At 59.4% G+C, this 24,395-nt stretch overlaps 1 protein-coding gene across 1 annotated transcript; it reads left to right on the top strand.

The window, feature by feature from the left end:
* The first annotated feature begins 769 nt into the window (after nucleotides 1-769).
* PODN (podocan) lies at nucleotides 770-22,573 on the top strand. Its single transcript, XM_028142136.2, has 11 exons — nucleotides 770-843; nucleotides 7,235-7,551; nucleotides 8,859-8,952; nucleotides 10,153-10,217; nucleotides 11,734-11,843; nucleotides 12,939-13,095; nucleotides 13,349-13,464; nucleotides 14,031-14,688; nucleotides 17,858-18,006; nucleotides 19,007-19,206; nucleotides 21,623-22,573. The coding sequence occupies exons 2-10, from the start codon at nucleotides 7,240-7,242 to the stop codon at nucleotides 19,197-19,199; spliced, it is 1,854 nt and encodes a 617-aa protein (XP_027997937.2). The 5' UTR covers nucleotides 770-843; nucleotides 7,235-7,239; the 3' UTR covers nucleotides 19,200-19,206; nucleotides 21,623-22,573.
* Nucleotides 22,574-24,395: the final 1,822 nt, after the last annotated feature.

Genomic DNA, 24,395 nt, shown 5'->3' with positions numbered 1-24,395 from the left:
TGACTTGGAAACGGTTTCAGCTCCTGGGAGCAACATGGCGAGGGCTCGCTCCTCACCCCCACTGTCTCCCTGCGACTGGGATCCACATGCACCCTACTCCCTGCCCAATTTACCGCCCTTCGAGGCTGACCAGGCTGTGAGCCCAGGGCCAAGGAGCGGGTAAGGAGTGTGGGGAGGGCCGGGAACTTTTCCGGGAAGCGACTCCACAGGGTCTTGGCTGGCGGCCCCGTTAGCCACGGCGCAGGACCCCGGGGTGGGAGAGCGAACAGAAAGGTACTCGCGCCTGGAGCGGCTGCAAAACCCGTCACGAGGACGAAACTGAGCGCAGAGGCCCTTGGTGGAAGGGGCCCGCTCCCCGTCCCTCATTCAGGTGCTGGGGCCTTAACCGGGGTCCCGTTCCACTGCGGAAGGATGGGAACTAGAAAGCAGTGCGGGCTGCACCCCCCGCCTCTCCAGCCTCCTGGGCGGGGGTGGGAGGGGGCGGAGGGGAGTGGTTCGGCGGTCCCGCCAGGGCCGAGGCGGGGAGAGGGGTCGGCCCGGCGGCTCTGCCTCCCCTGGAAGTGGGGCCCGGTCAAGTCCAATGTGGGGAAGGGGCAGGCCTCCCCTCCTCGCGCCTACGGGGACCCTCCGCCCGTGTCCGGAGAAAGCCCGAGTCCAGCAGATGCACGCGGGGCGGGGGGGGGGGCGGGGGAGAGGCGGGGAGGAGAAAACCCACAACAAAACTCGCGTCGCCGAGCGCACGGCTGGACTTGAATGGAAGGAGCCCGCGCCCGCGGAGCGCGAAGGAGAGTCTGGAGAGCGCGTTTGGCCGGTGGGGCGCGGCGTCGCGCGGGGACGCGGCAGGTAGGGGGCGCCGGGGGCGCAGGGGGCGGGGTGGGGGGCGGGGGGCGAGGTGTCGGGGCCGAGCCCGGGCAGCTGACGCGGACTTCCCGCCGGGCGCGGACCGCCGGGTGGGGGCCGCCGCCGCTCGCCCCTCGGAGCGCTGCACGGAGGGCAGGGCGGGCGGGCGGCTCTCCCCCGGGGTGGCGACCCCTCCGCGATCGGATCTGGCTGGGCCTGTTCTCCTCTCCGGCCGGAGGCTGGTCCCGGCCCGGCCCCTCCCGCCGCGCACATCTGGAAAGAATCTGAGGGCGGCTGGGCGTGGGGAAGGGAAGGACGCGGCAGGCGACGGGGACTGTGAGGGGCAGGTGGAACCGGGGAGGGGAGCGGACCCCCGACCTGAAGCCGGGGCGCAGTGCTCTCGTGGCTTTTCACGCCACTCATCCCGGCCAGTCCCCCCTCGGACCTCTGCGCAGACAAAGACGCTGAGGCCCAGCGAGGGGCAGAGGTCCGCCTCCCGGCGCGCGGACAGGTGAGGCGGAGCCCGCGCCTCCACCTGCGGACCCGCCTGGGGCTCGGCTCCCCAGCCCAGCGCCGGGCGCTCGCTGAGCCAGAGCTCCCCGCCGCGGGCCAGGTGTCCGTCTGTCGGTCCGGCGGCTGCCGCCCCGCTGGGACCGCTGGATTGAGGAGGGGGGACGCGGGGGACGGGCAGAGGGAGCGGCGCCTCTCCAGTCGGCGACACCCCCGGGTGCAGGTCCCGGAACCGCCAGTCCGGCCGGGGGCGGGGACGGGGAGGGGAGCTGCCCCGGGGCTGGGGCGGGAGGCAGCTGCAGCCCGGACTTCAGGAGAGGAGCCGGGACCCCCGGGGGTGCGTGCGTGCGGGCTGACGGTCCGACGGTCCGACGCTCCGGGTCTGGGCGGCGCAGAGGGATGCGCGCCGGCGCGGCGTGTGCATCTCCAACTGCAGGGGCCACGCAACCCGCGTGAGACGGCCCGTGGACTCGGGCGGCCGGGGAGAGGGAGGCTGGGCGGGCTTGTCCTCTTCGAAGGCCCAGGGCCCGGTGTCCTCTAGCCTAGAACGCAAGTTAAGAAATGTCAGATCCCCATGACTTCATGAGAGCTTGTGGGGGCGCACTTTGTCCTTTTACCTGAATTATGGTCAGGGGTGACTGATGGTGGCACCTTGAGGCCTGGTGGAGCCATACGTAAGAGCTCTGACCATGACCTGCCTGGCATCTTGATGGCGCCCTATCACCAACACCTTAGGAGAGTGGCTGATGCCCTGGGAGACCGGGACCTCATCCTGTTGACCCTCCTTAAGCATCTCTCCCTCCTCCCCATCCCTCCCTTCTTCCTCCCCCCCCCCCCACCTCCCCATCCCCACACCGTGCAGCCCCTCCGCCCTGTCTGGAGTGTCTCTCCCCCCTTTCCCGCCTGGGGAACTCCTACCCGGCTTTTAAGACCAGCTCAAGGCTCTTGGCAGGAGTCAGAAGACACAAATTCTAGCCCCGGTCTTGCCTGTAAACGGAGGGAATCACACCAGACAATGTTGCAGATCTTTTCCAGCTCTGCCTTTCACAAATTCATTTCTTTATTCAGCAAACATTTCCTGAGCCCCACTCCATGTGGGCCAGGGGTGCGGTGGGAGCCCAGAGGAACTCCCTAACCCAGCCAAGGGAGCAGGAGCAGCTCCCGGATCGGGGGCGTTTGAGTAGGAACCTGCTGGGGTTCGGCAGCAATGGGCACCCCTTGCTCCTCAGTTTCTTTGTCTTGGGATTCCTGTTGGAGTCTATAAGATGTAGCTAGCTGTTCGGGGCCCAGCGCACTTGATCAGCGAGTCTTTACTGGATTTGAGTGGAGGAGGAAGGTGGTGCTGGGGGGTTGAGGCTCTGCCTGCTGACTTGGGGATCTACCCTCCCCTTCCGTCTTCTTCCTGCTTTAATCCCATACTTAGCCCTTCGGAGCATTGAGCATTGGGGTGGCGGGGCAGCGGGTCCCAGGTGCAGTAACAAGAACCCCGGGTGTGGATGTCACAGTTGCTGAGTGCCAGCACCAGCTGGGCATGTCATTTCATTTCTTCCTCACGAGGAGTTCCCATCTCCATTGCCCAGACAGAGCTCAGAGCTTTCCCAAAGGTGCGAGCTGTTCCTCGCCAGGGGAACTCTTCACTCTGGGGACTTCCAGAGACAAGGGGTCTGTTCTCTCTTTTTCCACACACACAGCTCCAACATGGCGGGCACCTAGAAGGGGCCTTGGGACTTACGTTGCTGAACAGTCTTAGAACAACAATAACACCAAAAATTGAGACTCTGATGGGCCTGTGATGTAGTGATGTAGCCAAGGTCACACAGCAAACCAGATGGTGGAGCTGGAGTTGCTCAGGATTCCAAGGTCCTAAGGGTGACTGGTCAAGCTGGGAGGAGGAGGAGTGGCACTGGGTCACCACTCTTCAAGCACTGTCTATTTTTTTTTTTTAATTTTAATTTTTATTGATTTTTTTAAAAATATATTTTTATTGATTTTTTACAGAGAGGAAGGGAGAGGGATAGAGAGCTAGAAACATCGATGAGAGAGAAACATCGACCAGCTGCCTCCTGCACACCCCCTACCGGGGATGTGCCCGCAACCAATGTACATGCCCTTGACCGGAATTGAACCTGGGACCTTTCAGTCCGCAGACCTACGCTCTATCCACCGAGCCAAACCGGTTTCGGCAATTTTTATTGATTTTTTACAGAGAGGAAGGGAGAGGGATAGAGAGTTAGAAACATCTATGAGAGAGAAGCATCAATCAGCTGCCTCCTGCACACCCCCTACTGGGGATGTGCCCACAACCAAGGTACATGCCCTTGACCGGAATCGAACCTGGGACCCTTCAGTCCGCAGGCCGACGCTCTATCCACTGAGCCAAACTGGTTAGGGCAAGCACTGTCTATTCTTTTCCCTCAAATCCAGCTCCCTCTCCGTCCCTGCAGCCCAGCACCTCCCTGTCTGCCCAGAACAGGCTTAGTAGCCCTTGCCTGCACCACTGCACAGCCTCTGAAAGCTCCACCCTGGTCCATCCGTAAGCCTGCCTACACCACACTCTCCCACAGCTCCTCATCTCCCCAAAGAGAAGGGCCACTCTCCCTAACCTGGCTTTCAAGTCCTTTCTTCGCCCGGACTGTGGCCACTGTCCACTTGCATCACTCCCAGTCTCCAGCCTCTACCAGACCATGAGCTTTTCAGAGGTCATAACATGGGCTCTCTGGTCCCCGGGCCTGTGCACCCCTTGCTTGTATCACCCTTTGCCTTTTACCTAATACTCTCATCTCTCATGTCTACACGAGGCATCACTTCTTCTGGGAAGTCTTCTTGGCCCCAGGCAGGGTTAGGCCTCCTCTGGGTTCCCATGGACTTTAGCTTCCCTTCGTCACACAATTTACACAGAATGTCTAAAAGAAGCATAGTGTGAGCCACAAATGCAAGCTACACATGTAATGTAAAATTTTCTAGAAGCCATTGTAAAAAAGTAAAATGAAACAGGTAAAATTAGTTTTAATAACTTAACTCAATAGATCCAAAATATTATCATGTCATCAATAAAAAAATAAATGAGTGCCCTGGCCGGATGGCTGAGTTGGTTGGAGCATCATCCTGTATACCAAAAGGTCACAGGTTTGATGCCTAGTCAGGGCACATACCTAGGTTTTGAATTTGATTCCCAATAAGGGCACGTATGGGAGGCAACAGAGCAATGTCTCTCTCTCTCTCTCTCTCTCCCTCCCCCCTCCTCTCTCTCTAAAAATCAATTAAAAAATATCCTCAAGTGAGGGGAAAAAAAAACCCAACGAAAAAGGAAGAAAAAAGGTAAATAAGCTATTTTATGATCATTTATATTAATAAGATATTTTACCTTTTTTGTACTCAGTCTTTGAAGCCCATGTACACTACATTTTACACATACAGCACCTCTCAATTTAGACTGGTCACATTTTAAGTGCTCAGGAGCCACATGCGGCAACCACATTGGATGAGTGCACGGGGGAGCTTCTTACGGGCGGAGCCATCCCTGAGTGGTCTGTCTCGGCCCTCAGTGCCCACCTGTGTTTTGCATTAACCATAGCATCGTGGTTAAGACCTGGGCTGGGAGCTCAGCGTTGCCTTTTAACAGCTGTGCTACATTGGCCAATCCCACGGGGCCTCAGCTCGCTCATCTATAAAGTGGTGATAACATTTTCAATGTGGCTCATACGTTAATATAAATAAAATATTTTTACAGATACAGTTTGCAGACCTATACAGACCTATACAGAAGGAGGAAAACAGCTGGTCCATGAGTGCACAGGATGTGTGGAGAGACGCCTTTTCCCTGGCCCTTTGCCCTGATTGAATTTGGGGCCTGAGCCTGTGCCCACCTCCCCCGCCCAGAGTCCTGTTCTGAGCAGAGTCAGACAGAGTAATGCTGGTGGATCCAGGGACTGAAGGCTGTTGAGCTTGCTGGGGGTTATAATGTGCCACGGGAATGATGGTCTGTAGACTGGCTGAGGATTTACCGTCCATTTGGTCAGGGGACGGGCACGGGGGCAGCAAGTATGTGGTAGGGTGGGCATGGGGCCAGGCTGCAGCCCAGGACTCTGTGTGTGCGGGGCTCCCTGGTTCTCTGCCAGGCCAGGGCTGGGGCCCAAGTCGGCTTAGGCCTTGGGGACCTATAGGGTCAAGCAAGCCCGATTGCCACCCCTCTTCTCTGTCCTCACACCTTTCAAATCTTCCGGGAGGAGGTGGGCCTGGAACTGGACCACAAAGCACAAGAAGGAAGGGTAGGAAGCAGGGGGTTCGGGAGCGGGCAGTGGTGTGGCTGACATGTGAACAAGGCCCACAGATGAGATATTAATGGTGGGAAGAGCTAACATTTATTGAGCACTTACTGAGTGCAGTACGCGCGTCCCACTGAATCTCACACTCTTCCCATTAGGACATCCCCGCTACCAGCTCGGGGACAGGTAAGTAAGCTGGGGTTTAGAGGGTGGCAACACTCCCCAAAGTCCCACAGCTGCTAAGAGCCAGGGCTGAGCTCCAGAGCCCGCCTTCTTAACCAGACATCCGTGTCCTCACCAAGCTTCCAGTGTACCTCCCGGCCCACCATCTCGTCAGACCCTCCTAAGGGCTCAGACTGAGGAGCAGTGCCCCAGGCCCAGGTACTTGCCTGCATTGTGTTCGCTGCAGCACTGACAGCAGTCACCTGATCCCTGATCGGTGCCAGGTGCCTGCGGCTGTGACTCAGGACTCCTCTCGGAAGCTGCGAGCTCCCAAGGTCAGAGCTGTTAAGTGGAGGACAGCGACTCGAACTGGGGTTGGTGGGACTTCACCTACCCCAGAGAGGTTTTCTGAGTGAGTCCCTGAAAAGGACTCCTGGGACCAGCCCCGCCCATGGGCTGTTGGGAAAATGGAACCAGCATCTTCCCAATGGCCTGGAGCTATCCTCTGTGTCTCTCCCTCCCCCCCCCACCCTCCAACACCCCCCCCCCCCCCCCGCTGCTGCCCCAGGGGACCAGGCCGGGAGTGGTCTCCTGCAGGTGGTAGTGGTCATGTGAGCACAGCAGGCCCTGGTGAGGGCAGCTGAGGGTCCAACACCAGGAATGGGACTTGGGAGCTTCTAGAAGCAGCAGCAGCTCCCGTCACTGGTGCCTACTCTGCGCCCGCTCTGCCTGGGTTTCCACCCAGACTCACCCTGTTGTGGGAGGAAGACACCATTAATGTACTCACAACCCAACCCAATTCATGCCCAGCGGGAGGGGGCACAGTAATGGAGAGCCCTGGGGCATTTCAGAGTCTTCCCAGGGCACACAGTGCTGGAATTTCTTGGAGAACTTGCTGATTGCACAAGAGAGGGGAGGGCATTCCAGGAAAAAGGAACTAGGCCTGGAGGGAGGACCTACCAAATAGACTTGTATCATTGGGGCAGGTGGGTGCGAGAGTTGGAAGACTGGCAGGGCCACGATCAGAGGACCCTAGAATGGCCAGCTGAAGAGCTGAGCGGCCCCTGCTGGCCGGGCCCACCATGGCCTGTGGCAGCTGGAGGGGGAGCTCAGCAAAGCCCAGGCCAAGCCCTGCACAGCACAGCGCTTCCTGGGCCTTCTGTAAAGGAGGGCACAGATTCTTTTGGGCCGGGCCTGGTGAGGGTTGTGGGAGGTTTTGCAGACCTTCACTTCACCCCCTCCCTCCTGAGGCCAGCCCTGATGGGGTGTGTGGGGGGATGAGGGTGGGGGAACAGCAGTCACCAGATCAGAGGCGTGCGGAGGACAGGATCCAGCGTGGGCTCTGCCTCGTGCGCCAAGGGCCCCATTAGGACGTTTGTGGCCTAGCCCCGTGCCTGCTGCACCTAACCGGTGAAGTCAGCCCTGGTTCCCTGGGTCTGACTCACCCCCTCCTGCAGGCACCATGGCCCGGAGCCGGGCGCTGCTGCTCCTGCTGCTGTTGCCTCCACAGCTGCAGCTGGGACAGGTGCTCGCCGTGCGGGCCCCTGTGTTTGGCCGAAATGGCGCCCACAGCCTGAGCCCTGAAGAGAACGAATTTGTGGAGGAGGAGCCGGTGCTGGTCCTGAGGCCTGAGGAGCCGGGGCCGGGCCCAGCCACCATTAACTGCCCCCGAGACTGTGCCTGCTCCCAGGAGGGGGTCGTGGACTGTGGCGGGATCGACCTGCGCGAGTTCCCAGGGGACCTGCCTGAGCACACCAACCACCTGTCCCTGCAGGTGAGATGGGCACTGCATCAGTGGTCCCCAGGGCTGCCCCACACTCAGGGCTCCTATCCCAGAACCCCCATACTCACAGCTCCTGGCCCAGCACCCCCACACTCATGGCTCCTGTCCAAGAACCCCCACACTCACGGCTCCTGTCCCAGAACCCCCATACTCATGGCTCCTATCCCAGAACCCATAGTGCTCCTGGCTCCCCACCCCCAGACCTGGGGCGCTGGAGCAGGTCAGACACGAGGATCTAGCTCCACGTTGAGGTGTCGCCCTCTGATCACTGTCTGGGTCACCGAGCACATGGTATAACCGGCTTTGTTTCCCTGGGAGGAGTCTTGGCTGAGGCCTGTACGTAGAGTCAGGCCTGGTCTGGAAATGGACACAGAGCTGCCCAGCAGCTGGCCCTCAGGCACCATTACCGGCAGGAGAACAAGAGCAAAGCGGACCCCATAGAGTGCTCTGGGGTTCAGAGGACAGAGGGCTCTCTCCAGCGGAGGTATAGGAAGTGGGACAAGGCGTTCCAGATGGGGACTGGGAGTGCTGTGCGCCCCATCACACCGCTGCCCGGTACCCCGGGCGAGGACGGGGCTGTACATCCATTTCCAGAGGAGATCAGGTCCAGTGAAGGAAAGCGACCCGCTCCCCAGCACACAGCCCTGTGGGCCTGGGCTGGCAGGGGGGGGACCCCAAGGCCAGGGTAGCCTCTGATGGAAAGGGACAAGCTGATGACAACACTTATTTTTGGCTCATTCACTCGCTCCTCCATTCATAAAATATCTCCTGGAAACCTGCTCTCCACCTCTGGTCCCTTGTGGGGTGCTGGGCACATGGAGAGGACTCGGACGTACCCTGCCTGAGGCCCTCCCAGGTGTGGGGGAGGCAGTAAACGGGACAAGTGGAGAGGATGATAGAGGGAGATAGAAGGACTAGTTGTGAGCCCAGAGCAGCTCCAACTCTAACTCCCAACCCAACCCAGGAAGGCTTCTGGAGGAGGTGGTACTACACCCAGGTTTTAAAGTGTGGCCAGGGGAGTGGGGAACGCAGCCCAGAGAGGGAACCAAAAGTGGGTCTGTGGGAGAATGGGCTGCCACCCAGCGGGACAAGTTTGAACTCCTGTGGACACCCACATGTGGTCTCCTAGAATGTGGGACCCCATGTTTGTTGCGGTCCCTGCTGGGCCTCTAGCACCCAGAGCCTGTCTACCATAGGGGAGAATCCCAGGAGAGGTGCCCAACAGAGAGACTGGGGCTGAGGATGGCTTGGGCCTACCCCCCTGCCGCCTCCTCACCACTCCCACCCCTGACCCCCAGAACAACCAGCTGGAGAAGATCTTTCCGGAGGAGCTCTCCCGGCTGCATCGCCTGGAGACGCTGAACCTTCAGAACAACCGCCTGACTTCCCGAGGTGAGGGATCACCCAGAGCCGGGGCGGCACCAGGCAGGGAGAGCCCCGCCCTGCGCACCCCGGGGTGTGGGAAAGAGCAGGTCTGGGTGGCAGTGGGTCCCCGATGTTGCCTAAAAGCCACCCCTGGGAGTCTCTGGGACCTGGGAGCCTCTGACTCGGGAGAGGATTCAAAGACCTTTGTGGTGGACTCTTCCGGTCACAGAAGGACTTTAGAATCAAAGAGTTGTACAGTCCTCACGTTTTAACAAGTGATTCTTTTGCTGCTGATGAAAGTAATTTTTATTATAATAGAAAATTTGGAAATAAAGAAAATAAAAAACCCAGTCAATTCTGCCACTTGGAGTTCATCACTATTGACATTTTGGCATATTTCTTTCCACTTTTAAAAAGCTGCTTTATTGAGGTGTAATTTATATACCATAAGATTTACCCAATGGAGAGGTACAATTTGACGAGTCTTAGTCCTTTATCCAGTTGCACAACCATCATCACAATCCTGTCTAGTCTCTTTTCTTTGCATTTTCTCATTCCTAGCTGAATGTATAGTGTAGGCGGTACAACTATCGTAAGAGCTTTCACTCGGCAGTTAGCTCGGCAGCATTCCTCCTGCTGCTAAAACCCTCCGCGGCCATCTTTACACGGCAGCTATTCCATGGAGGCTGCTGCACAGTTTACGTAACTGTTCCCTCTCGTTAGATAATTGGGCGAGTCCCAGCATCCAAGGGTCTGGGAGCCTCGGGCCTGGAGAAGGGCCAGCCTGGCTGGGATCCGAGTGACAGCGAGTCCTTACACTACATGGGGCAGGGGCGGGCCGGGCGGTGGGGAGGCTCCAAGGCTGAATCTGTGCCCTGCTTTTCATCCTGTGGGGCTGCCCCCAGGGGAGCACGCCTTCCTGACTTGGAAAACGTTAGTCTGGGTCTTCCATCCCATGGCCTGACCTTACGGGGGGCACCCATTCCCACCCGGGTGGCTCACCCCTCAGAGGACACTTTCCCACCTGCTCCTCTGAGCTTGGGCCCCTGTGGGCAAGGGGCTGGGAAGGCCTGTGGGGACTGGCTGGGACGAGAGCAGAGCCACACCTGCCTCAGGGAGCGCCCTTCCCGGGCCTGGCATGTGGGGTGGGCTTGGGGGTTGGTGCTGGTGTGCTCCCCTGTAGCGTCTCCTTCATCCAGGGCTCTGACCGATGCCTGTCCTTTGAAGGGCTCCCCGAGGAGGCGTTTGAGCATCTGACCAGCCTCAATTACCTGTACCTGGCCAATAACAAGGTGAGGGGCTGCAGCAGGGAGGAGGTGTGCTGCCCACGCCCCCGTGGGGCAGAGGCTGAGCTCAGGGAGCTTTCACCAGGACTTCTTCAGGTCCCTGTTGCTGCTCAGACATGGCCCGTACCCCACGCCTTAACCTGGGGCATCAGAGTGGCCAGTTAATAAAGACAGAGGCCAAGCGGGTGGGGTGATAGCGGGGCTGGCACACTTTCAGGGCTTTGTGGAGCAGATAGCGTTTAAAGGGCCGTGCAGGGTCATGGGATTTCAGGCAGGGGTCCTGAAGTGGAAGGGACAGCATGAGAAAAGGCACAAAGACACTCCAGCTCAGTATATGGGGAGTGCCCAGAGCTCCGTCCTGGCCCTTCTCTCTGCACTCTCTCCATAATCACCTGGTCCAGTGGCAACCTCCGGCCCCTCCCCCTCCTCCCATTTGAGCCTCAAAGTTCCTTCTGGCCCCTGGATGTCTCCCCAGAGGTCTAAGGGAAGTAGGACTGCTTCCTGTCCACAGCCCACAGGCCTCCTGCGCGCTCTCCATCTCTGTGAGGGGCGTCTCCAACCACCCACAGGACTGCTAGTCTGAGTGCGAAGCCCGAGGGCTTGGCTCACCGCGTCCAGCAGCACTGCACGCCCCCCCCCCCCCGCACTATCTCCCAACTGGCCAACCCTGCCTCCTCAGAGTGGCCACAGTGACCTTTAAAAATCATGCCCTGCTTCTCCCCTACATTCCCCCTCCCTGCTTAAACCCTCCGGTGGCTTTGCCTTGCACCCAGAATGAAAGCCACACTTCCCCCTGCTTCTCTTAACACAGCCCTGCTCACGCCCGCCTGCTCCTCTCCAGCCCCCAAGCCCTGCACCTCACCCTCCACACTGGGTTTGCATGCGGCTCCCGCTGCCTTGGGAGCCCTCCTCTCAGATGGCACTTAGGGTGTGTCATGCCTGAAGTGCCTGTCACCTGTCCCCTGAGCACCCAACCCAGTCGTTCTGCCTTCAGCCTGTTTGGATTCCCTGCACAGCAGTGGTCATTATCAGATACTTTTATCCCCTGTTTATTGTCTTCTCCACGAGGATGAGGATGTCAGCTTGGGGTGGCGGGCAGAGGTACTCCTCTGTCTCGTTGCCCAGGATGTGCCCGGCGGGCTCCTGGAACCGTGCCTGGAATGTGGTAGACTCAGGTTCTGCTGTTGAATGAGTGAAGGGTGGACACCGTGGGCTGTGTCTAGGAAAGCATGGGTGCTCACGGTGGCTGGACAGCCAGTGTCGGGGGCCAGTGAGGGGAGAGAACAGGGGGACAGGCAGGGCAGGGGACAGGCTGGCGAGCTTTGAATGCCAAGCTCAGGGGAGCTGTAGAGGGTCTGTGTTTGTGTTATCAGAGGAAGGGGACGGGTTTCCACCTTAGAAAGGGAGCTGTGGTTGCTGGGAGGAGACAAGTGAAGGGGCCTGAATGGGCAGCAGGCAGTGGGGCCCAGAGCCGACCTCCTCTCCTCCATTGGTCTTTCTGCCCCAACTCTTCCCTTTCCAGCTGACCCTGGCACCCCGATTCCTGCCAAATACCCTGATCAGTGTGGACTTCGCTGCCAACTATCTCACCAAGATCTATGGGCTCACCTTTGGCCAGAAGCCAAACTTGAGGTCAGAGGTCAGAGGGGTCCCTGGGCTCAGGCTGGGGAGAGGGGGGAGCTGAGCAGAGGCTGCCACCCTGACTGAGGCAGAGAGGACCCAGATGGGCCCTGGAGGAGGGCCATGCTGGGCAGTGCGGGCATGGGGCCCCCTGCGCAGGGCTGTGGTGAGAGACGCCGGGGGCTGCGGGGGCACGGGCTCCAAAGGCTGAGACCTAAAGGATGAGGAGGCAAGAGGAGGAGGGTGATGTCTGTGGAGCTGTGGGAGCTGGGGAACATGCCTCAGCCTTCTACACAAGGTCATGGCCAATCCAGTGGGCCCGGAGAGGACTGAGGTCCCTGGGGGCAGAGCCTCGGGAGGAGTGAGCAGGGCAGGGTGGTGCTGGTGGAACTGACACTCCTGGTGCCACTTCTGTACCGGAATCTGTCACCTCCCTCGGTTCTCTCCATTCCCCTGAGGAGCCAGGGTCACCGTGTGTGGCCCCATCCCACAGATGAGAAGGCCGAGGCCCAAGAGAGGCACACAGCAGGAATGAGCTATGTCTTCTGTGTATTCCTTTTGGTGCTGGTCTTCTGGCCTTCCAGTGTGTTACCTCCATGAGGGCAGGATCTTGGTGGTGGTGTCCACTGCTATACCTTCAGAGTCTAGAACATTCCCAACATGTGGGGACACTCACTGTATACTTACTGAATGAATGAGGCATCACTCCTCTGAGCCAAGCCCTGTGCTGAGCATCAGGGACAAGAGGTGTTAGGGACACGCCCCATCTTCAGGAGGTCCCACGGAACTCAGAGCCAGCTGTGTGGGTGTGACAGGGGGGAATGACTGAGAGTCTTGAAGGCTATGGGGAAGCATGGATTGGGGGTCAGGAAATCCTATTTCTGCCACTAACTTATGGGGCAACTGCTGGTGGTCCTTGGTCCCCTCAGTGGTACTGGGGGGGGGGACTACATTAGGTTGAGCCTGAGGTTCCTCAGATGGAGGGAAGGTGCCCTAGGCCCCAGGCCCAACCTGAGCAAGGTTTGGAGGCTCACCAGGTGAGCGGGCGCTGTGGCCAGGGGTGGAGCGGGGGCCTGCGTGGGTGAGGACCTGCACCTCGCCCCCCAGGTCCGTGTACCTGCACAACAACAAGCTGGCAGATGCCGGGCTGCCAGACAACATGTTCAACGGTTCCAGCAACGTCGAGATCCTTATTCTGTCCAGCAACTTCCTGCGCCACGTGCCCAAGCACCTGCCGCCTGCCCTCTATAAGCTGCACCTCAAGGTAGGAGGTAGAGGGCAGATGGGGCCCCGTCAGAGCAGGGGCCAGAGAGAGGGCAGAGCTCATGTGGCAAGGCTGTGGGGTCTTTAGTACATGCCAGAGGGCACAGCATCCCCATACAGAGAAGGAGGCAGAAGCCTGGGCACCTGGCTGTCCGTGCTCCAGGCCCGGGCCCGCCCCTCACGGCTCCCTCAGAGCCCTCGGAGCACCTCGCCCCTGGCTGTCTCATGCTTCCCTCCCCCTGCGCCTCCCCTAGAACAACAAGCTGGAGAAGATCCCGCCGGGTGCCTTCAGTGAGCTGAGCAACCTGCGGGAGCTGTACCTGCAGAACAACTACCTGACTGACGAGGGCCTGGACAACGAGACCTTCTGGTAAACCCCGCCGGGGCCTCAGCGGGACCAGGCTCGGGAGGCCCTCCCAGCGCCCACCCGGCCAGGCCCTCTCACACGCATCTCCCGCCCCCTGCCCTGGCCAGGCTCCCTGGAGAAGGAACTTGGAGGCTTGTGCCTCTGCTGACACTTCTGTCCCCAAGAGCAAGTGATGTGTATGGGCGAGGCTGCCAACATTCCAGTGAGGCAGGGAAGCTTGGCAGAGGCCGGCTTCTTGGTACAAAATAGAAACTCAGACATTCTTGTTGAAGGCAAATATGTTTTCCTTTTTTTTTTTTTAGAGTCCAAAGTAGCCCTCCCCCCCGCCCCCCAAAGATCTTAAACAACTGGTCTTCAAATAAACCTCCATGAATCAGAAACCATGCCTCAGCCTTCTACACCAAGGTCATGGCCAATCCAGTGGGCCCGGAGAGGACTGAGGTCCCCCAGTAAGAACTGGGGTGAATTAGAGGCCGTTTCCCGGCCACCTGCCCTGGGAAAATGGTGGGAACAAGAGCGGGCTCCTGCTGTGCGGGCTCCTGCCAACGGCCCCATTCCCTCCCGCCCAGGAAGCTCTCCAGCCTGGAGTACCTGGATCTGTCCAGCAACAACCTGTCGCGGGTCCCGGCCGGGCTGCCGCGCAGCCTGGTGCTGCTGCACCTGGAGAAGAACGCCATCCGCAGCGTGGACGCGGACGTGCTGACCCCCATCCGCAGCCTCGAGTACCTGCTGCTGCACAGCAACCAGCTGCGCGCGCACGGCATCCACCCGCGGGCCTTCCAGGGCCTCAAGCGGCTGCACACCGTGCACCTGTACAACAACGCGCTGGAGCGCGTGCCCAGCGGCCTGCCCCGCCGCGTGCGCACCCTCATGATCCTGCACAACCAGATCACGGGCATCGGCCGCGACGACTTCGCCACCACCTACTTCCTGGAGGAGCTGAACCTCAGCTACAACCGCATCGCCAGCCCGCAGGTGCACCGCGACGCCTTCCGCAAGCTGCGCCTGCTGCGCTCACTGGACATGTCTGGCAACCGGCTGCACACGCTGCCGCCGGGGCTGCCCCGCAACGTGCATGTGCTGAAGGTCAAGCGCAATGAGCTGGCTGCCCTGGCACGCGGGGCGCTGGCCGGCATGGCCCAGCTGCGTGAGCTCTACCTCACCGGCAACCGGCTGCGCAGCCGGGCTTTGGGCCCCAGTGCCTGGGCCGACCTTGCCCATCTGCAGGTAAAGGGGTGGGCAGGGGCCTGGGCTATGGGGGAAGTATCTGCTGGGGAGGCCAGGCCTTAGGAATGGGGGTGGCGGGGGGGGGGGGGGGTGAGAGGGTGGGGGGTGGGCCCTGCGGAGAGTATGGCTGCCATGCCCGGAAAGGAGTGAAGGGCCGAATACAGCGGGTGAGGCCAGGCAGAGCTCACTAAGTGGAGGTACAGGCGTGAGGGCTGTGGGAGTAAGGGGAGGTCATGGCTGCAGGCAGAGGCCCATGGCTCAGGAGGACTGGGGCAGGCAGTTCAGGTGGCAGGGAGTCATGCTCACCCACCCACAGGCACAGGAATATGTGCCTAGAGAAGGCTGGACTTGGGGGAGGGCAGCAAGGCGGTGAGGTGGTCTCCGGAGGGCTGGGGGAGTCTACTTGAGGTGTTCTGAGCCGTGGGCATGGCTGTTGTGGCCATGGTCAGAGTCAGGCAGGATGTCTGGCCTTAAGAATTGAGCTTCTCACAATGAAATCCGCCCCCCCCCGCCCCCCGGACTTAATGAGGGGCCGAAAGGGAACCTCATTAGAGAAACCTGGGAGGCAGGGCCAAGGTGCTGCCAAGACCCCCAGGGGGCTTCAGGGCCTGCCATGCTGTCCTCTGTGCCCCCCCCCCCTGCACCCCCCCCCACGATGTCCCAGGGCTTGCTCCTCCCTCTCTCTTAGGGATATGCTCAAATGTCACCTCCTTGGGAGGTCTTTCACGCCTACCTCCTTCCTCTGCTTTGTTTTTCTTCATAACCATCATCCCTCCCAGGCATTAGGTCATCTGTTTGCTTTCTTGTTGCCTGTTCTTTTCTCTAGAATAAAGGCCGGCATTTTAGTCTCTTGTGTTCACTGCTGGACCCAAGGCCCCGACCGGCTAGGCTCCCAGTCCATGCTTGTGGGGGCAGCTGTCAGGACAGGGATGTCTGAGTGGGGGGCAGGGAGGTGAGGCAGAGCCTGAGGATGAAGGAGGGTGGGAGTCAGGGGAGCAGCTGGTCCTGCAGGAGCAGCCTTAGCGGGGGTCTCTCCTCACCCAGACTGCCCTGCTGAGTGCCAGACATGAGAGTCAGCCCCCTGTGCCCATCAGTCCCTCTTAGGTACACTCCAGAACCTGTTCCCAAGGGGTCCAGACCCCATTGTCCTCTCCCTCACACCGGCTCCTCCTGCGTTTTCTTTTTTTTTTTTTTTTTTTTTAAATATATTTTATTGATTTTTTTTTTTACAGAGAGGAAGAGAGAGGGATAGAGAGTTAGAAACATCGATGAGAGAGAAACATCGATCAGCTGCCTCCTGCACACCCCCTACTGGGGATGTGCCCGCAACCAAGGTACATGCCCTTGACCAGAATCGAACCCGGGACCTTTGAGTCCGCAGGCCGACGCTCTATCCACTGAGCCAAACCGGTTTCGGCTCCTCCTGCATTTTCTAACTCACTAAAGGGGTGACACCACCCCTGGTGCCCACGTGATACCTGGGAGCTGCCCTTGACATCCCCTTTTCACACCGCCTGCCCCACAATGCCCCTTGTTGCCATCCCCTGCCAGTTCTTCCATCACATCTCACCCTGTCCACTTCGCTCCATCCCTGCGGCTCATACTCATTTCTCACCTGGACCCAACCGTCCTAGGAACGCTCTACTCCTGTATTCCATGTGCAATCAGAGGGTATCTTGAAAAACATATGATCAGCTTACACTCCTGCCCTTAGATCCCAGATCAGAGTCCTTGCCACGGCCTTCAAGGCCTGCTCTGCCCTGTCCCCAGCTGAGTTCCTTATTTTCCCAGGTGTGCTGGGCTTTGCCCATCCCGGCCCCTCCGCTGGAAGCACCACTTCCGCGCTGGTGATACCCGTTCACTCCTTCCATGAGTCTGTATTGAGACCCCACCCTGAGCAGATGCAGTTCTAGAACTGAGGAGCCAGCAGGCAATAAGACAGATGGAGGGTCACCCCTCTCCTGGAGCCTCTAATCTACTTGGAACTCAGGTGTCACCTCCTCTAGAAGCCAACAGTGATGGGTGGGTTAAATACCTGCCTGGGCCTGGATGAGTTCAGCCAGGGATGGGGTGTCTATTGGGGCGACTCTTCCTCTCACTGTTGGATCTTTCTACAAGCAGCAGCTGCTCCTGCTACTTCAGAGCCCCTACCTGCACTGGCTGCTGTCAGGGGCCCTGACCCTAGGCTGAGTCAGGCTCCTCCTCCGGGCTCCCTCGTCTCAGCTCCATTCCACTGGCTGTCCTTGTCAGGTTCTGTGTCCATCTCCCCTGCCGCCTGGCTTCCCGAGGGTAGAGGCAGTGTCTCAATGGGTGCCATGTCTGCAGCACCCATGGGCATAGAGGATGCGTGGAATGAATGAGGAGGTGCTGGAGCCGTGCGAAGGGAACACGGTGGGGAGCAGGGAGCCCTGGGTATAGAGGAGGAGACGGGGCTCTCTGTGGTGTGTGAAGTTTGTGCTCCCCTTAAATGTTGAATCTGGATTCTTGGCCCTCAGCTTCCTGACCCCGAGCCCCTGCCTGTTGGGCTGAGGAAGGGAGCTTGAGATGATGGAGTCCCATCCGGGGCTGCACAAGTGTGTGTTGGATGAAGGTGTGCTGACAGCCGAGGGGCAGTGAGCTGGGCCGTGCGCATCCAGGTCTCCTGCTCTCTAGGAAAACCACCCCATTTTCCTGGTTTCCTGCTTCCTGGAATGTAGGCACATGGTGACTCTGAGTCTGACCCCTGTCCATATGGCCCCTGAGGTCCAGAAATGAGCAGCCCCACCCCTATGGCCCTTAACGCCACCTCCTCTGGGACAGTAGGGCAAGATTCAAAGACGAGGATCCCTGGCCCTGCCCTCGGGCTCTCCAGTCTGATGGGGGTGGCATGTGCGTTAGTGAGGAAGGACATCCTGGCTGTGAACCCACGTGGGACGGCAGAGGAGCCGGCGGAACAAGGGTTTGGAGTCAGGCGTGCCGGGTTCTGGCCTTGTATAGGCTGTGTGGCCTTGGACACATCTCTTAACCTCTGAGCCTCTATTTCCCTGTCTGGAAAATGTGGATAGTTTTAGATCCCACCTCCCAAGGTTACGGTGAGATTTAGATTTAGATATGTTGCGGGGGGCGGGCAGTGTTTGTGGGGGTCTTTGCAAGTTGTTAAATGCTTTTACTTCCCTGGCCACCCCTGTAGCTGCTGGACATCGCTGGCAATCAGCTCACAGAGATCCCCGGGGGGCTCCCTGAGTCCCTCGAGTACCTGTACCTGCAGAACAACAAGATTAGCACCGTGCCTGCCAATGCCTTCGACTCCACACCCAACCTCAAGGGGATCTTTCTCAGGTAGGAGGTCCCCTGGGGCCCGCCCTGGCTCTAGCGGCGTAGTCAAGGCACTTGGGAACAGCGTGCAGGTAGAGGTCAGTGTTCAAATCCAAGTGGTGCACCTGGGCATTATCGGTGTGACTGTGGCAAGAAGGGATCCCAGAGAGCATCTTCCCAATTTACAGCTGGAAAAACTGAGGCCCAGAGAGCATCGACATGCTGTGTCCACAATCGGCTGGGCCGTGCCTGGGCTTCAGACCCAGGACAGCAGATGTTCAGGTCCTCACTGGGTCCTGGGGGTTTAGAATAGTTCAGGGAGACCAGCTCCCCAAGGAGATGGGGAGCTTCCATACAGCAGAGCCAGGGTGGTTCTTGCCAACATCACCACCTTGCCCCTCCTTCCCGCCCCCGCCCCCCCCCCCCCGCCCTCCCGTTACACCAGAAAGGAGAAGACATATTGGAGAAAGGCAGGTGTGCTTTCCCAGGGGCTTTGTGGCCCAGAGGGTCCCAGCTGGGCAACATTGGGGTGGAATGTGACCTGTGCTTGGCCCCTGCAGGGGACAGGGGCACAGAGAGTGGAGGGGGCTTGGGATTAGAGCCCAGCCTCTGCCTTCCCACATCTGTGTGTCCCCTGGCCAGCATGGCTCTGACCCTGCCTGTGTGCCACCTCACACCAGGCACCAGGGTGTCCCGGGCCCAGTAGTCTCAGGACTCAGAGTTAATTCCAGAGGGCAGACTAGAGGAGGTTCCCAAATTGCAGTGAGAGCTTATGCAGTGGATAGCCTTCCCTCACTGTGTGGATGAGTGGCCCGGGGTCAGCCCCTGTCCCCCGCAAGCTATAGCCACCCTGGACAGCCTGGACTCCCCTTGATACGGTGCCTCCCAGCCCCATGCCTTTTGTGTCTGCTGTGCCATCTTCCTGGAGGGCCCGTTTCCCCCCGCTTTCCCTTCAGGGGTGGGTAAGTGTGGGGACTCTGAGGGCGGGGCTCCTAGCTCTGACCCCACGTGGGTGGCCGTGCAGGTTTAACAAGCTGGCCGTGGGCTCTGTGGTGGAAAGCGCCTTCCGGAGGCTGAAGCACCTGCAGGTCTTGGACATAGAAGGCAACTTTGAGTTCGGTGACGTTTCCAAGGACCGGGATCGATTGAAAGAGGAGGAGGAAGAGGAGGAGGAGGACGAGGAGGATGAGGATGAGGAGGAAGAGGAGAGGCGATAGTGACCAGGTGAATGGGGTCTGACAGAGGTGGGTGGTCTGTGTGGGGCACACTCACCTCTCCTTGCCAGTTTCTGCTCCCTGACCCATCTGGGGCCTTTCTGTCCATTTATCACCCTTGTCCCCGGGTCACCGATCGTTGTGCAAACCTGTAAGAGCGTTTGGTGTGCGCCAGGCCGAGGGTGGGAGGCCGGGTATAATGGCAAGCCCACGGAGGCTGGCCTGTGCCGGGGCTTCCCTGCAGGGAGGTGAGTGCCCTGCAGGGTCCCACACAGGCCTGGTGCGGTGGAAGCAGGGAGTGGTGTGAGGGCCCAGGCAGAGGCCACCGCTGTGATCTAAGCCAGAGAGTATGGGGCAGGAAGTGAGGCTACAGACAAGCAGATGGCCTGACAGGATTGGGGAGGCAGACTTCACGCGGGGGGAGGGAGAGGCCAGGCCCAGGTTCGAGCTGGGAAGAGAGGGTGGATGAGAAGAACAGGTTTGTTTGGGGGAATGTTGAGTTGAGGGGCCTGAAAGTCGCTGGGAGAGGTGCCCAGGGATGGGTTGGATATATGGGTCTGGGGTTCCGAAGTGAGGTCTGGGCTGGAGGTGGCATCCAGACATCAGCCTGAACAGTCACCCTGGCTGCAGGAGGTCAGGGAGCTCAGGAGGGAGAGAGAAGGCATGGCCAGAGGGAGGGGAGCCTGCAGAGGGGGCTGAGATGGAGCAGCTTGGGAAGGAGGTAGGAAAGCCACAGACAGCCCAGATGAGAGGGTGTTTACACATGCATGTAACACAAGACCCATATATATATGCAGTGCACAACACACGTACCCATGCATACACATGTAAACATGTGTGCATACCCACAAAGTACATATTCATGGAAGACACAAACCACACATGCACACATATTTACAGATGTGGAACATGTGCACACATGCATTCCCATGCACACGGGCCCTCCCTTATGTGCACACACATTTATATACATGCATGTTATGTATACAAACATGTCATGCATACATGCACAGTGGGGAGAATCAGCTGTGTCAGTGCTGCTGAGAGGCTGTTGGAGCTGAGCACTGCCAAGGGCCCGCTGCGTGTATCCATGACCTTGTGGGGAGCAGCCTCGGGACTGGGGTGGAGAAAGTGGCGGAAAGGAGTGGATCCAGGGAGTGTAGACAACTCTATGAAGAAGTCTGCTGTGAAGAGATGAGAGGGAATGGGAGTGGGGAGGAGTGAGAAGCCCAGGCAGGGCTCAGTTCATGTGGGGCCTTTTTTAAGGAATGGAGCTGGTTTGGATGCTGATGGGGAAGGGCTGCTGAGGAGGGAGGCGTTAAAGACATAAGAGATGAGAGCAGGGTGTCCTGGTGATCCCTGTGGAAACAGCAGGAGGGCCTGGCTTTGTAGGAGGGTCAGTGCTCCTCCTGGGGCAGGATGGACAGGGACTGAGCAGCTGCCGTCACAGGCTAGTGGCTTGGTGGCTGGACATAAAGTCACGTCAACCAGGTGCCTTCAGCCTCATGTTTTCTCTGCGGCAGCAGGTGCTCAGTAGACGGTGGTGGGTGTAAGTGAAGATGGATAATTGGATCCATCCATGGCTGGGTTTTGACCAGGTGTGCGGGATAGGAGGGCAAGGAACAAGGAAATTGAGTGCATTGGCAAGAGACTATCTGCGGTGGTGGATCCTGGGGTTAGGCTGGGAGGGAAGGAGGTGCAGACAGGAGGGGCTGGCAGGCAGGACTGCTGGAGGGGGATGTTGGGGAGGGCAGGGGGTGTTGGCAAGGAGCCAGTGGAGAGGTTTGGTTAGAGTGATATCAGGGTGAGCCAAGCTGGGGGTGAGGGCCAGGGTGTGGTTCTGGGAGGCCACAGGGCCGCCTTAGGAAGTTGAATTGAAGTAGGGCCTGGGGCAGAAAGGAACCTGAGGGGTGTGAGGACCCCAGGGGCGGATGACAGGTGGGCAGAAGAGTGTGCGTAGGGGCAGTGGTGTGAGGGTGGAGGGCAGGCCTGGGGCAGTGCTCAGGAGTCATCTTCTTTCTACTCCAGGGGTCCAGGGCTATGAAGGTGGAGCCCCTTCTCTCAGGCAGAGCGAGGGGTCAGCAGCAGGGGTGACGGTTGCTGTGGACCTCATGAGGGGCCTGGGGAGTCCTGGGATGGGAGAGAATCTGCCCCTTCTTGGCCTTGGTCAGGTCAGTGGAGCAGAGCCCTGGGTGAGGCCCCAAGAGTCCAGTGGGACCCAAAGGCCCTCTAGTTCACAGCAGGCCCGGCCACAGCAACATGAGCACCTCCCAGTGATGCCCACTGGCTCTGAACTCGCAGGGGCAGCTTCCCCTCCTGCCCGCAGTCTCCTGGTCCCCCCAGAGCACTGTCAAGGGGGCTCCCTCAGGCAGGTTGTGGCTGGCGGGTCTGCTCTGGCCTCCCTGACTCTCCCACATGTTCTGTAGGACGATGGACATCGGACCCCTTTCTGCAGCACGTGCCTGTGCCCTGTGAGCCTCCACTCTGCCACCCTCGACATACCCAGCATTGCACCCCCATACCCCCCAACACAAGCTGAACACACAGTCTCCCATCCCCACACCTTCCTGCAGTCTGTGCCACAGCCAGACACTCACAGATACCATGACCCACCTACACACAGCCCGCTGCACATCGCCCTCCAAAGGGTCCCACTCTACCCCTCCCCCACCACCCCATCACTCCCTCTGAATCACCCAGATTCAGGGAAGGGCCTGACCCCACCCTGGCGTGCACGGGCTCACACTTCCTATCCCCCCCCACACACACACATGCACACACGCACACACATACATACACACACACAGTCACGTGCAAGTGGCCCTCCTTGGCCTATGCCACCAACAGCTCTTGCCCCAGCCAGAAGCGGCCAGAACATCTTGTCGTCTGCCTGTCCGTCAGTCCGCCCATCCTCTGGAGAAGACACAGAGTTATGCCCGAGCTCTCTGCGGCCAGGTGCCTGCTACCCTCTGGAACTCACAAAAGCTGGCTTTTGTTCCTTTTCCCTACCTTTGGGGACAGGAACCTTCAGGACTGCTGCCCCGGGCCCACCCGCACGGCCCCCAGCTGCTGGGGGCGTCACTCCCTGCCATTCCCTGGCCAGCCACAGGCACGTCTTGGATGGGCAAGGCCAGGGGACAATTCTCCCGGGACTGCCAGGGGCCACGGGCAGGAGTGAGATGGAGGTCCTGGCGCTGGGCTGAATGAGGAAGGCCCGGCCCCACCCAGGAGACACCGTTTTTATTCTTTGGGCTTGCAGGGAGTGCTGGGTACCTTTTTTTTAAAAAAGAAAAAAGGAAAGAGTGATGAAAACCTCAAAGCTGATTTTTTTTTTTTCTACAGAAAAACTAATATAAAAGCATTAGCCCTGTCTGGCAGCCCGTGGCTGTGTCTGTGTGTGCTTCCTGCCAGGTGCTGAGCTGGCACCCGGCCCGGGGGGCAGGATACAAGCATCTCAGCACCTGTCCAGACCAGCAGGGGTCAGTGCAAAGTTCAGTTCTTGGGGCCAACAAAGTAGCCCCATAGGCAGAGGTCTGGGGACAAAGGGTGTGGTCACAGGTAAGCCAGCCTGAAGGCATGTGCGACCCATCAGCAGTCTGCAGTGCTGGGTCAACAGGTCCGGTGGGACCACCACACTGGGTCTGTGAGCTCACTGTGTACCCCCAGAGGCCGAGCATCCGAGCCTGGCTTCGGGCTGCTCTGGGCTCCTGGAGGGTCGCCTGTGCACTGAGTGGGCATTCCCATTGGGGTCTGTCCCGTAGAGGACAGCTGAGGTGGGAAGGGGACCCGAGATAGGCCTGGGAGCTGGAGCAGAGCCTTGGGAGGAGGTGCAGACATGCCCAGGGTGCCCACCACCCCAACAGGCCAGAGCTGGGTGTGTAAGCACACCCCTGCTGAGCCCCGTCAGGAGCAGGCGCCTGCCTGTGGTGGGGCAGACTCCACTGCTCAGAGGGCCTTAGGCCTGACGGTGGGAGTGACCGGAGCTTGACATCTGACCTCTCCTAGCTGCTTATCCTTAAAGAAGGAAGGATGCTCCCATAGTGGGAGGGGGATCCTGGGGTCAGGCCCTGGGAGGAGGGTGGGAAGTAGTTCAGGAACTGGGGACTGGGAGGGAGGTGTCCTCTAGATCCTCTGAGTGACCTTGGCAGGCCTGTTCCTCCCCTGGCTTCAATGTCTTTATGGCTCCACAGTGCAAGCCCCCCCCCCCCCCCGGAGTTGTATCTTTTCCCCAAAGTGCATCCAGAACAGGCTGTGTGGCCAGGGTTCATCTCTGCCCCCCCCCCCCCCCCCCCCCCCCCCGTGAGCATCCTGGAGGCCCCCTGGGCTGAGGAGAATAAAGGACACAGTCTGGAACTGTCCTTGGGCATGTCCCTTCCTTAGAGCAAAGCGCTTGCCGAAGGGAGCCCAACTGTCTGAAGAAATTGTTCCTTTGGTGGGGACTGGTCGCAGGGCCTTGCCTGCAGAGCAAAGCACAGGCTAGGGACAGAGCAATCTGTCCATCCTGGCTGTCGCGACGGCCCCCGCCCGCAGGCCGGTTTGCACTCTGCCTCCTGCGTGTGACGGCTCAGACAGGCCTGTCCTCACCGTGGCCAGCCAGGCGGGCTCATTGCGCCCTGGCCTCGCAGGCAGGCCTGTCCACACACCGACAGCCCAGACAGGCCTGTCTGCATTCTAGCCACAAGGACAAGCCTGTTTATTGTCTGGTCACCTGGACAGGCCTGTCCACGCTCTGGCTGCCCAGACTGGCCAGTCTGCACGGTGACAGCCTGTGTTAGCTCAACGAAGAAATGCTGGCCAGAGTATGGTTGCTAAGCCCTCAGAACTTGAAAAACAAAATACCTTTATGGAGCTATCTCTGAGTTTGCAAACACAGAAAAGAACATAGAATCTAACTCCACTTTACCCCACAGGCTTTTGGGGAGTCCTGACTCCAGAGCCACTTGGGCAGCTTGATCAGAGCACCCCAGGTGAGCCCGTTCCTGGGTCCTGGCTGGGCCCTGTCGGTGGGAAGTTGGCCCAGGCGTTTCCGAGGGCCCCATCTCCACCTCAGATGAGCTTGGCGAGAGATCCTGGTGGGATGTGAGACGAGACGGGCCGTGGCACATGGAAGGCAGCAGGCCGTGGTCCCGGGCTGGGCCCCCTTTGGGGAGGGCTGTTTGAGGCCACATGTTGTGGGGCTGGGGGAGGGCTGGCCTGGGC

The sequence above is a fragment of the Eptesicus fuscus genome, chromosome 9, assembly GCF_027574615.1.
Source record: "Eptesicus fuscus isolate TK198812 chromosome 9, DD_ASM_mEF_20220401, whole genome shotgun sequence".
NCBI classification, from domain to species: Eukaryota; Metazoa; Chordata; class Mammalia; order Chiroptera; family Vespertilionidae; genus Eptesicus; species Eptesicus fuscus.
The sequence above is the reverse complement of the archived record's forward strand: the minus strand, read 5'-3'. Positions and strand labels throughout refer to the sequence as shown.

Coding starts and splice junctions, on each gene's coding strand:
- PODN (XM_028142136.2), top strand. CDS start 7,240: ATGGCCCGGAGCCGGGCGCTGCTGCTCCTGCTGCTGTTGCCTCCACAG. Junction 8,953..10,152: donor CAACCGCCTGACTTCCCGAG/GTGAGGGATCAC, acceptor TGTCCTTTGAAG/GGCTCCCCGAGGAGGCGTTT. Junction 10,218..11,733: donor TGTACCTGGCCAATAACAAG/GTGAGGGGCTGC, acceptor TTCCCTTTCCAG/CTGACCCTGGCACCCCGATT.